At 34.8% G+C, this 12,981-nt stretch overlaps 2 protein-coding genes across 9 annotated transcripts in view; one reads left to right on the forward strand and one right to left on the reverse strand.

The window, feature by feature from the left end:
- IMMP2L (inner mitochondrial membrane peptidase subunit 2) overlaps window positions 1–12,981 on the reverse strand; it is an 886,893-nt gene that overhangs the window by 437,441 nt on the left and 436,471 nt on the right. Inside the window, exon 5 of one of the 8 annotated variants that reach the window (XM_081795055.1) lies at window positions 2,034–2,824. The exons of the other annotated variants lie outside the window; for them this stretch is intronic. Coding sequence (XP_081651181.1) covers window positions 2,779–2,824 — 46 coding nt within the window. The 3' untranslated portion in view covers window positions 2,034–2,778. Of the gene's footprint in view, window positions 1–2,033; window positions 2,825–12,981 lie in introns of those variants that run through there. 8 annotated transcript variants of the gene reach the window in all.
- Window positions 1–12,981, forward strand: part of LRRN3 (leucine rich repeat neuronal 3) — a 37,655-nt gene that overhangs the window by 18,688 nt on the left and 5,986 nt on the right. The gene's annotated exons all lie outside the window — the stretch shown is intronic.

A 12,981-nucleotide genomic window follows, 5' to 3' on the forward strand; every position in this document is an offset into this window, starting at 1 on the left:
CTCCAGCCCACAGTGGTTTAATCTAAACTTTATTACATAGTTGTACTTGAAGAAAATATGTAAAATATGAATATAATATAAAAAAAGTAAGTACAAAATACAAACAACTCAAGCTTCAGAGAAAGTTTCTCATAATATAAATCAATGTTGACTAATTCTTGATTGAGCAATGAGAAATATTCCTGTAAAAGAAAATAATGGTAAATTAACTTTATTTCACAAAGTAATTTTGGCTGGACACATGGGAATAGTAAATTTAGATGAATGTCCCAGATCAAATTTAAAGGATTCTAGATTTTGAATCATATAATTGTGTGAAAGGAAAATTTCTTCTCATAACTGAAATCCAGTAATCAAAAATAAAAATGTATTGAATCCTACCCTGTGAAGCTACTATAACATAGTGTAAAACCATTTGTTTTTCTTAGACTAAAATGATAGTTTGAGACATATTCTTAAATTATCTATAGGGAGATTATCACTAAGAAATTCTTCCAAAGGTGATTTTTCACCCAGTTTTCACCTACTCCATATAAGAGATGAATTCCAGGATTTTAAGTACAAAGTGCATGTAAATTTACAGCATTATTTTGAAAGCACCCTTTCTCCCCAATAAGACTTAAAACTCTTTGTCCATGACTGGTCCTCTAGCCATGTGCAACCCCCCCAAAAGATGCTTAATTTGGCATATTGCCCAAGCTCTTCAGGAGGCAGCTATTGTAAAAGAAGTAATGTTAGCAAAAACCTATATTGTCCATTAACACAAAATTAAAATTTGGTAGGCAACCACAAAGTGTACTACTTTTCATTTTAAAGAAATGGCCATTTTGCCTTTTTTACTTCCTCATTTAGCTTTAGTCCTTTCTATCCACTACCCAAAGGCATTACCTATTTCTTTTTTTTTTTTTTTTAATGTCACTGTTTTTAGGGATCTCATATTCCCTCAAATGTTCATTACCCAGATGTAGCCTAATCCTTAAATAGTAGAGTGGTCAAATATCACTAGAAACTTATTAAGGTGGAATTCATCATAAAGCCCATTATGATTAGGTATAATGTGAATTAAATTGTATCCCCTGCGTCAGTAATAATTTCTAATGAATTCAAGAGGGTCTTAGGCAACCAAATCTCACAAGGTTGTCTACATGAGGCAGTCCTACATAATTAACCCCAAGTAAAGAGCTGAAGTGATGTTTCCATAAAGTTAAGTGGCTTTAAGTTAAGTGACAGGAAGAAGGAAACTCAAAGGTGTAACCTGAATATAGTACCTTTTATTTCCACACATGAAACATACAATAAAGCTTCCCTGACCTATTGCACATCAAGAATTAACTTTGTCTGCCCCTACAGACTCCTTCAAAGGACCACCAGGTCTTCTCAAATTAATCATTGGTCAATGTAAGTGTGAGGGAAAGAGTCCAGGACTGGTCCAGTAATGAATTTCTTCTCATCAAAAGATGCGCAAACACATACAAAGACATGTAACTGCCTCTATACCTTGTTTACACAATTACTTTTGAAACTCAAAACCATAACTCAAGAATATTTTTTCAAGGTTTCAATGGAGTGTTTCTTGTTCTGTTTTAAAATCCATAGACACAAATATGACTCTGTTGTTTTAAGTAGCTTGTCAGGAGTATAAGGGGAAAATCATAGAGCATGAAGGAAATCTGGCACACTTTCAAATAAAAATAGACAATTCCATGCTCATTATAAGGAACTAATGATACAGACTGTATCAGCATTATCAGCTCTAAGTTACAGTAACAGAAAAGCATCATCTATCACTGAATGCATGGCAGGCATGTGCTGACCCATGACACATTTGAAATGTGGTGCTATGATTTATTCTCTTGTTCATTGCATTTGAAGAAATGTTTTGACCACAGGAGCTCATTTTATTTCAATTCTTCTCAAAACTTATTTTCATGATCCTTAGTAAAAATATAAAACACACTGATCTCCATGCTGTTTTGTTTAATACCAAAGAAAAAACAATATTTTATCATATACAGAACAGAAACTGAACTGCCCAGAGACCCTCTACTCTGAGTTCTTGTCAGAGGAACATTCTTCCCTGGAATGTAATTTTGAGTTTTCTATAATAATATTTCAACTAAAATATTCTTCATTCTCTATCTATAGTAAATCAAAGGATTTCTGTCCAGAGGTTTTCTTATCTTCTTTACAAACCATTGACTTTCTGTTCTGCCAAATTGAGCTAATCAAGAAGTACAGATGTGATCAAGATCTTTTTTCTACCATCCTCTTGTGACATATCTTTGCTTGAAAAACCATTCTTCCTAAGATTGGTATAAAGGCATTGCCTTGTGGCAAAAATATAGAATGCACGTTTTTCTTGTTGTTGTTGTTGTTGTTGTTGTTGTTGTTTTTGAGGGAGGAGGGGCACATATATGCTCATCATGTCCTCTCAATTATAAGACTAAGGGAGAGTAATGCTTATAAGATCAGAAACACAAGGCGGTATGCATGGTCCATAGAACCAACTCAAGCTGGAATCATTGTTTATTTCTTTTCTTTTAACTATGGACAGTCTTCAGGTGAATCAAAGACAGAGACTTCAAAGATTTAGGTTAGGGTATTTGGCTATCTTCCAATGAAGAAGAAAATGATTTAAATATTGCTTAAATTATCTGCATAATTACCCCAAATGCTTTCCTCTGAGATGTAGGATAATTGATAGCAGGTCTGCATGAGACCTGCATTTCAAAACTATTGTACTATAAGGCAATACTGTAAGTAATTCTTGTCATTCAATCAGTGGATTATTAGGGAAACTATCTCCAAATGTAGCTGGAAATGCCTGTGAAGATAAAAGGATGGCATCATTTACAAATCACCTCAATGTATGAGCTTCCCAAATAAACTGGAACTAAACAATGAGACTGAGGTTTTTGAAATTAAAAGTATGAAGGGAAATAGGAAAGCATATTTAGGAAGTTTTCCTCTTCACCCATGTAAAATTTTGTTTGTTTGCTTTTTTATTTCCTTATCTATAGCTCTATATATCTATTTTATTTTATTTAAAGTTTTTATTATTTTTTGAGAGAGAACACACGGAAGTGGGGGAGGGGCAGAGAGAGGTGGGAACAGAGGATCTGAAGCGGGCTCTGCGCACACAGCAGAGAGCCCGATGTGGGGCTCAAATTCAAGAACTGAACCTGAGCCAAAGTCAGAGGCTCAGAGTCAGAGGCTCAACCGACTGAGCCACTCAGGTTCCCCTCTGTCTATTTATTTTAAAGAGAAAGAGCACGTGCACAAGGCAGAGAGAGGGGAAGAAGGAGAAAGAGAGAGAGAAAGAGAATTTTAAACAGGCTCCATGCATCACAGCCCGATGCAAGGCTCATTCCCACAACCCTGGGATCATGACCTGAACCAAAATCAAGAATCAGAGGCTCAACCAACTGAGCCACCCAGGACCTCCACCCATGTAAATTTTTAAATACAAATTCATCTAAACTAAATCAATTACCCTTAACATCTACTATAGGAATAAGAACTGGAACAAAAGAGGAAACTTTAGTACAAAAGGTTAGTCAATTCAAACTGAAGATTTTCTGAACATAACTGAAGTGATCTTCATATAGACATGTACGTGCACACATGCATTTTGTCAAGAGAATAATTATTTTCCCATAAATATATATATATATACTTCTGAGATAGAAGTAAACAAAATCTCAAAGTTCTCTATGAATTTGTAAATATACTAAGAATCCTTTCATAAACTACTTCTGATCTTAGTAAAATTAGCACCCTTGTAATATGCCACAGTTTGACAGACATTTAAAATGTAAACAAACATGATGAAAACCTGAAAATATGAAATCTCTATGTAAATTTATCTGTCAGTAATACTATGTTTGCACGAGGCAATATAGTGAAATAGCTTTGAACTTAACACAAATTATGTACTGATAGCATGTAAGGGATATCTTACTTTAGAAATGAAGTCTATAGGTCATGGGGTCTTCTCTCAATTCTTGATCTACATGCTTTCAAAACGCTGCTGCTAAAGTACTGTCATATTTTTTTTAATGGGGTGCCTGGGTGGCTCAGTCTTTTAAGCATCTGACTCTTGATTTTGGCTCAGGTCATGGTCTTGTGGATCATGAGTTCGAGCCCCACATTGGGCTCTAAGCTGACAGTGCAGATCCTGCTTGAGATTTTCTTTTTCTCCCTCTCTGCCTGCCTTTCCCTGTCTGCTTTTCTCTCTCTCTCTCTCTCTCTCTCTCTCTCTCTCTCTCTCTCTTCTCTCTGTGTGTCTCTCTCTCTCTTTCTGTATCAAAATATATAAACTTAAAAAAAATACAAATTAAAATTAAGTACTTTCAGTCACCTAAATAGAGATCTATAGTTCAATCATAACCTGAAGCAAGATTTCCATTAGTCTGTTTCCAAAATTGGAAAATAAGATGATTATATACTACAGTCTAAGATAAGTGAATGTTAAGGTTAATGCATAGCTGAGTGCTTTTCTCACAAAGACACTTACACTTGAAACATGCTAAATAACAAGGGAATAATAAAAAAAGAAGTTAAGGGGTGCCTGGGTGGCTCAGTTGGATTGAGTGACTGACTCTCGATTTCAGCTCAGGTCATGATCTCATGGTTCTTGAGACTGAGCCTGCTTTGGGCTCCATGCTGCCTGACATTCTCTCTTTCTCTCTGCTTCTCCCTCGCTCACATGCGCTCTCTCTCTCTCTCTCTCTCAAAATAAATAAATAAAATTTTTAAAAAAGAGTTAAAAAAGCAAAGCAGGCAACCAAATCCATTGGCTCTCATGGGATATTGAATGAAGTACTGTTTTGTAGAGTTCCTCAATACATGAAGTGATTCTCATAGAATACAAACATAAAGAGACAAGTTCTGGCTTAGAAATATCATTTGTTTTGCTAATCATGTACAGAAATCAACTTCACATATAATGCTATTAATGAAGCGCTCGGTTGAGCAAAAACTATAATTAAAAATAAATACAAATCAGAATTCTTTTCATAATGAGAAATGACAGTATCACTACAAGCTGGTAATTTGTGAGTATACAGAAATTGCTACACCAATATGAAACACTTCTGAGACTCAGATTTCATTCCCTACTTTCTAAAAGAAAATTATAATGGGGGATTTTCTGCACTAAAAATTATCCTTCTTGATTTTAGCTATGCTATAACTTGCTCCCACAAATCTCATGTTTTGGGGTGCCACATTAGGAATTATTTTTAAGTTTTCTATTTTTTATTTTTTGTAATATTTATTTATTTGAGAGTGAGGGAGAGAGAGAATCCCAAGCAGGCTCTACACTGTCAGCACAGAGCCTGATTCAGGGCTCAATCCCAGGAACCATGAGATCATGACCTGAGCCAAAATCAAGAGTCAGACACTCAACAGACTGAGCCACCCAGGTGCCCCTGGAATTATTTTTTAAAGAAAACTATCTTGTCCCTGTTTTACTTTATTCCTGTGGATCTCCTCATGCAGCACAAGCCTCAACTCTGAAAACAGTAGAAGGAAAAACATAAAAAGTCCAAGACTCCCTCAAAATCTGCCTAACAGCATATTTTAAGATTTGGGAGAAAAAAAGAATCGTGCTATTTAAGTTACTCTTGGTTTCTCTAAAAGAAATTCATCGCAAGCTTAATTTCATAAGGGATGGAAATAGTACATGACTTAAGATCTGCATGAATGTTCTCTATGTTCAAATATAAGGTCTTAAACATGACACGGATACAAAATCATATCCAATATATCCTCTTCTTTTTTCCTTTGTATACCTATACAAGGTTCCTTGTATACCTTTGAATACCTATAGCTATTCCTGCCCAAGCAACAGAAAAGAATCTAAGCTAGTTTGAGAACCTCAAAATACCTGATCTGAGAATCTGAAAATGCCAGAATCTAAGGAAATCAGCCACAGTGATAGTAGCCATTAACTGTATGGGTATACATTACATTTCAGTACATAAATTCTGTACAATAACAAAAACAATTTTGCTCCTATTAACAGACTTCTGTATAATGACAACTGTTTAAGAAACCTCTATGGGATTTCAAAGAACATTAATAATCAATTTGGAAACAATAGTGAGAATTTTGTTCATACCTCACATTTTGCAAGGAACTAAGACTCAGAGAACAATATGGTTTATCTGAAGGGCACAGCAAAACTAGACCCAGAAAACAGGTTTTCTTATTCTAGCTTCACTTCTGCAACACTCAGCTGCCTTAGAAATTTCCTTTGCATAAAACTCTTTATTTTTAAAATCAGAGAAGGAGAAACAAATTAACAAAAACCAGTGTACCCATCCAGTTGGAGGAAATACCTTTCTGAAAAAGATAATAAGATAATGGGTCCTATGTTAATAAACATTTGAAACAAAGTAGAGCTTAGGAGTATTAAAAGATAAACTGACGAATATTAAAATTTTAAGAGTTTATTTGAGCCTACATCAATTCCAATAGGGCAGTCCTTCACCGCAGCCTCCACTGACAGGCACTTGGAGAGAGACTTTTATAGAGAAAGTGTGGCAGCAAAGAAAGAGAATTATTGATTGGCTATAGTTTAAAGCCTACTTGGCTGTTCCTGGTTGGTTTCAATTTCACAACCTTGAGGCATTTACAGCTTCAATTTTGGTTTGCTTACGCAGACCCCTGGCCTTAGGGCCACCTCAGTCTAGGGCCTCCTTATTTAATTAATTTCAGCAGATTAAAGGTAAAGTATGGGCTTGAGAGGCAAAATGAAGGGATGTGAATGTACATCTGAGGGAGTGTAAACTGGCAAGTCATTTAACCTCTTTGGACTTGTATATAAATAACGATAACAATGGTGTCTACAAAAAGAGCTGACATGAGGATCACCTGTGGGAATTCATGTACGGTATGAGACCCGTGGCACATGGGACATGTTTGCCATTGCTGTATTATGATTAAATGCCACTACTCTACCCATCTTCTTCCTGAGCATTTCCTTCTTCCCTGCCCCATCCATTATGTAGCTAATATTTATCATGAAGGTTGAGTGCTATCATACTACACTTGGAGCTTCTTCCCACCTTATAAGAGAGAGGCTAATTTGGATTTGGTTAGGGCCAACGGAAATAGACCTAACTGTGGCAGGCCTATAACCTGGGATGATGGTGGAGGAATCTGCACTAGAAACAACAGCTAAAGTCTTCCCAAATTTTCAACAGTCCTCCAGAACACACCACCTTTACATGAGTCACCTCACCTCTGAGGGTCTCCATTTCTTTATTTCTAAGAAAGGATGGATGGTTCAGAAAGTGAGGTTTTTGGAGCCCTTTCAGGATCAGATGCTATGAACAGGAAGCCAAGCTGAGTACCATCTATATCCTTCCAGATATCTGCCTTACCACACTCTCCTACACCACCCTACTTCCTGTGCTAACCGGAATAGATCTTTCCTATGGTTTACTTAATGTAAATATAGGTAATACTGTATGTGAACAAAGAGTTTCATAGTCGAAATGAGGCTGAGTACCAAATGGATCTCTATACCCATTTCCACTGAAAAATGTGCGACACCAAAAATATGCTGATTTTATATGATACCCAATATATCCAGGTGTCTGATACTTCAATAGTAACAAAAATCCCTACATTGAAATCATAATGGTTATATATAGAAACATTTCAGTCATAATGGTTACATTGTTTATATATCAATATTAATAGTTATTGACAACTCATTTTTCCATCAAGGGACTTAATCCAGGCAATTTATTTACCCAGTAGTTAGCATGCCTGAATTTGATGACTAAAGTAACTCTATTTTTTCATTTGCTACTATGTAGATAAAAATATGAAATTAAATAGGAATAACTCCAGGTAATTAATCTGATAGCATTTAAAAACCTCATGACTAAACTTCACTGACCCTGATGTGTTAAGGACATAGGACTAGAGTACTGAATGTAAACCTATGATCAATTAAATACAGAGGTTAAAAATTGAATAAGTCACTTTACCCACAACCATTTTCTAGATATCTTTTTAAAACCCTTTCATGTTTACAGAGTAATAAATACATTTACAATGGGAAGGAACCTTAACTGTCATATAACTGATTTCTAAATTTTAATGATCCATGACTTGAGGCATAGGAAAATAAGGTATCCTGTCCACAATTACAAAATCATCTAGTAAACCTGACCCATGTTTCATATCACAAAGCAAACTTGCTTCTCTATATCAATTTTTTGTCAACAGACGAATACTATAAGATAACATTCATTAAACTGTTCTAAATAGTTACCATTATCTACTTCCTGAGAGTTGACCTGCAATTCAAACAATTAGTTTTGAAAAACTGGAAAATAAATATTTCTCAAGGCAAAATGAATACCCTTTTATAGGAATGCATTTAGTATAATTCAGCAATACCTTTGGGATATGGAACCTTCAATTAGAACTGAAGAAAGACTGAGCCTTACAACAAAGGTATAAAACCAGATAATGGGAAAATAGAATTTAAGTTCTTTATACAAATGAACTTAGCTAGCAATTTGCTATAGAAGAAAAGGAAAAACTGGGCTTTAATGTAGCCATGGCAACTTCCTATCTTCACAAATTTCTGAACTTAAATATCCAAATGTTTCTCTTCTTCAGACTCTGTAGTCTTTATAACATACATAATGAGTTACAGGAAACAAGGCGCACTTTGTTCTTAAGCTTTAGCATTGTAAAAATTCATCTGAAAGATAGTGGATTTTAAATCTTCTTCCCCGTGTTTCCTCGGTATACTTAAGCTGACTTTTTAGATGAGCAACATAAAAGAACACAGAACATTCAGGTTGCTTCTGTTGGATGGATAGAACGGAGCATCCCCTCCTATATATATCAGAGAACAGTGCATATACTTTTATTGTGTCAACTCTAACGTGCACCATCCCTAACCATTTACACCTTGGATAACTGAGAATTTGGTAAGGAGATACTGCATCTGATTTATTGCTGACTCTCCAGTGTCTACAACAGTGCCTGCCAAAAAGTAGTTGTTCAATAATGTTTCTTAAGAGATGAAAAACAGATGAAGCTAAGGAATAATGAACTTTTTTACCAAGAAAAAAGTAGCTTTTGCCCTAAAAGTTTCCATATAAAAGTATGTCTAGAAACAATTTCTATTTTTAGATTAAAGAAATCTCAAGTTATAATGAGTATCCACAGGTATTAAAAATATTCTAATATTTGGGAAGCCCTAAAACTTCTTTCTCTTAATTAATATCCTGGACTGTAAAGTTTCATGCTGCCAGCCAGAGTAGAATTATACACATATTGTATGTATAATTTGAAACATAAAATGTTTTAGGACTTTGACTCTCCCTCAGGCAAAATCTACATGGGGAGCCAATAAGAAAAATGAAATATACTGTGAAGAAAAATTGAAAAAGCACAAAGGACATATGTTGAATGAAAATTCCACATCTCGGGGCACCTGTGTGTCTCAGTTGGTTAAGTGTCTGACTCTTGATTCCAGTTCAGGTCATGATCTCACAGTTGGTGAGATTGAGCCACGCTGTCAGTGCAGAGCCTGCTTGGGTTTCTCTCTCTCTCCCTCTCTCTCTTTCAAAATAAATAAACTTAAGAAAATAATTTTAATAAAATTCCCCATCTTAAAATGCTTTAAATTTTTTTTTAAAAAGGTCTTCTGAACCAACTCCACCTACACACACAAAAAAGCCTTAACTGTCAAATTACACTCTGTCAATGAAAAATAATTTTTTATGTTTCAATTTTTACAAATCTTATGAAATGAGATTACAAATGAAAGCATATGACCGATGCAGCAGGCCCTCAGCAAATATTTACGGAAAGACGGAATGGAAGCATAAATGAAAGAGTAGATAAATGATAATCTCTAATGAGGGCTGACATTGAACTTGTAGGACTCATTCATTCAAATCATTTAAAAGAGCCTTTATATAATACATTTCCTTGAGATGTCAGTTTTCATTCCTGGTGACATTTCATTAACATTACTGCTGAACTTTTATAATATTCAATTATAATTTATTTTGTTTTAATATATAAAAGATTCAGGTGCCTTTAAAACTCAAAGAAGATACAAAAATGACCTTCTAAAATAGTTTTACCTTTAAAAAACAACTGGAAATAAAATAATGTTAGTCCTTACCTCCTAAGAATATGACCATATATACGAATGTTCACCATAAAAAATGGGAATCATTTAATGACAATGCATATACTGTTTGTAACAATAGTTTGTATATGGCTTATTTACTCTATTTTAAGGAAGAAAAGTAAGATAGTTTACCTACATGTTATCTGTTTACAACCACCCATCCACATTATAAATATTTATTGAAGACTTATGTTCCAGTGCCTATGCTAGGTTCCAGAGCAAGCAACAGCCCTAAAACCATTAAAACTCAAGTTGAAATACTGATTTCTTGAAGTACAATTTTCCTGCTCTTATTTTAGAAGAAAAAATTCCTGGTATCTTGATATGGGAAATTATGTAAGTACACCAATAATTATGTAATGCAAGTTTTCTAAGCTTGAAAATAATTTTTCAGAGTTTATTATTTTTTCACTGTATTCAAAAAGGAAACAGGAGAGGGAAAGATGGGGAAGAGAGAAAATAAAAGTAAGAGGGTTTATGGCATTAAAATTCTCAAAGAATGAACATGGGATTAAGTTGGTCAATTTTTTAGTGATATGATTAGCTTAATATTTTTAAAAAATTTTATACAGATGCATATAAAAAACAAAAATCTCCACTTAAATCAATACTGCCATTATAATTATTCAGCCAAAATCCCGACATGGCCAACAGCAGTAACCATTGTCTCAGTGGTAAAGCTAAAATGTGGCTTTAAAGAACAGCTATGTTTTTAAATTGTTGCCTATAAAGCGAACCATTTTCTGTTTTGCCAGTGGATACTTTGTTGTACAATTGTGATATGTCTCCTTTTTAACCATCAGACAATAAGAAAAAAAATCTGTAAAACTCTGGGGGCGTATCTGTTTCTCTTTATTTTGTTCTGTGTTACTTATTGGCAGTTACTTAGGAAGAAAAAAAGTCATTTTCATCACTATTCCATATGCTATCATCCAATACAAATTATAGAAAGACACATTTGTGAGTCATTATTTTGCACACATTTGTTTAATTACTCCTACACTGGAGGTACAAGGCTAGGTACTACTCAACTAATCAAATGCGTTAATAATATAACCACAAAAGTAAGTGGAACCCAGACCCTAATAATATAATCTCATAATCTAGTAAGGAAATAATAATCCAGTCATCTCCATCTAATAAGAGGGTAATCTAATAATCTAATGTCTAACACTTTTATGTTCAGTAAGGGGAAAAAAAGAAATGCAAACAAATGATTAAAACACAGAGAAGGGACCAAGAAAGAATCCAGGAAAAGTTTCCCAGCACAGAGGTTTCGGGGCTGAGATCATTCCAAGGGCCATGAGACTCAAGAGGTCTGGTTCCTGTGATAATACAATCTTTACTAAAGCAGTAACATCAGATTATCATTTACAATGGCTATGGTAATTAAGAACTCTAACCTGACTTACCTGCCTCTTACTCTACATTCACAAATTGCAGATACATAATTTGTATTTCCAAGTATATTTTTTTAATAAAGTAACAGCATTGGCCAGCAGCTTCAGACATCTGTATTCTCCTGACAGTCACATTTCTCATTGTAATGTACCGGCATTTTGTTTCATCCTTTGCAAGTATGGTTAGTGTGAATTCACACTAGTTACTATTAGTAGATTGATGAAATTAATTTTCTAACTAAAAAGCTGAAGACCAAAGTAGTGACAGCCCTGCTGAGAAACAAAATCACTACAGTACCCTTTTGTTAAAATTATTTCATCTCATCTCTACACATGAATGCAGTGTGGATTACTAGATAGAACTGCTGAACCTGACGGCAAAACCTGGGTTCTAATGTCACCCCATCATTTATTAACTGTGTGATCTCTGGCTGATGGGTCTCACATACCCTTACATAAAAAATGGAAAATGGGATTTACTTCCCAGCCAAACTCACAAGGTCATTATTTTGTTTTTAATGTTTATTCTTAAGAGAGAGAGAGAGAGAGAGACAGAGACAGAGCATGAGTGGGGAAGGGGAGGAGAGAGAGAGAGAGGGAGACACAGAATCTGAAGACGGCTCCAGGCTCCAAGCTATCAGCACAGAGCCTGATGCGGGGCTTGAACTCATGAACCGTGAGATCATAACCTCAGCTGAAGTCAGATGCTTAACCGACTGGGCCACACAGGAGCCCCTCTCACAAGGTCATTATTAACATAAAATAAACAATGAATAAGAAAAGGCTTTGAAAACCATGAAGCACTAAGATATAAGATATTATTACTACCTTATTATCCTGCAAACAATCTATGCCAAACAGTCCATTAGTGAAAGCATCATAATCATTTCCAAAGACATAAGAAAAAAAATCAATATTACAATGAAGAAAGGAAAAATTTCCACATCTCCTATTGTGCTTCTCATACTGACAATTTCTTCCTACAGATCAGGAGAAATAAAATTTGAACTTGTTCACTACTATAAGAACTCTCCTTTCCAAAACTTCCAGAACAAATCTAGTTCAAATGTGGTTGTTTCTGGCGTATGGCTACGTAAATAATGAAATGAGGTCAGAAAAGAGTTTCTAATTAAACAAAGATATAAATTTAAGAAAACAGAAGGGTAATTTCAAAATAAAAAGTGGCATTATTAGGTTAACATCCCTCAAAAGAAGAGTTCATCTTAAATATTTTTAACCCTCTAGTTAACATAACGATATAGGCCTCTCTGCTGGAGAAAGTCAATTTAAGTGATTAATTGGCAGAAGTGATGCTTTCTTAGTTCTCAACTGAATGATTTATGGGAACATGCAGAAATGTATTTGTACTTTGTACCTAGGTTTTTTTCTTCATTTGGGGAA

Source organism: Panthera onca, chromosome A2 (genome assembly GCF_046562875.1).
Source record: "Panthera onca isolate mPanOnc1 chromosome A2, mPanOnc1 haplotype 2, whole genome shotgun sequence".
Taxonomy (NCBI): domain Eukaryota; kingdom Metazoa; phylum Chordata; class Mammalia; order Carnivora; family Felidae; genus Panthera; species Panthera onca.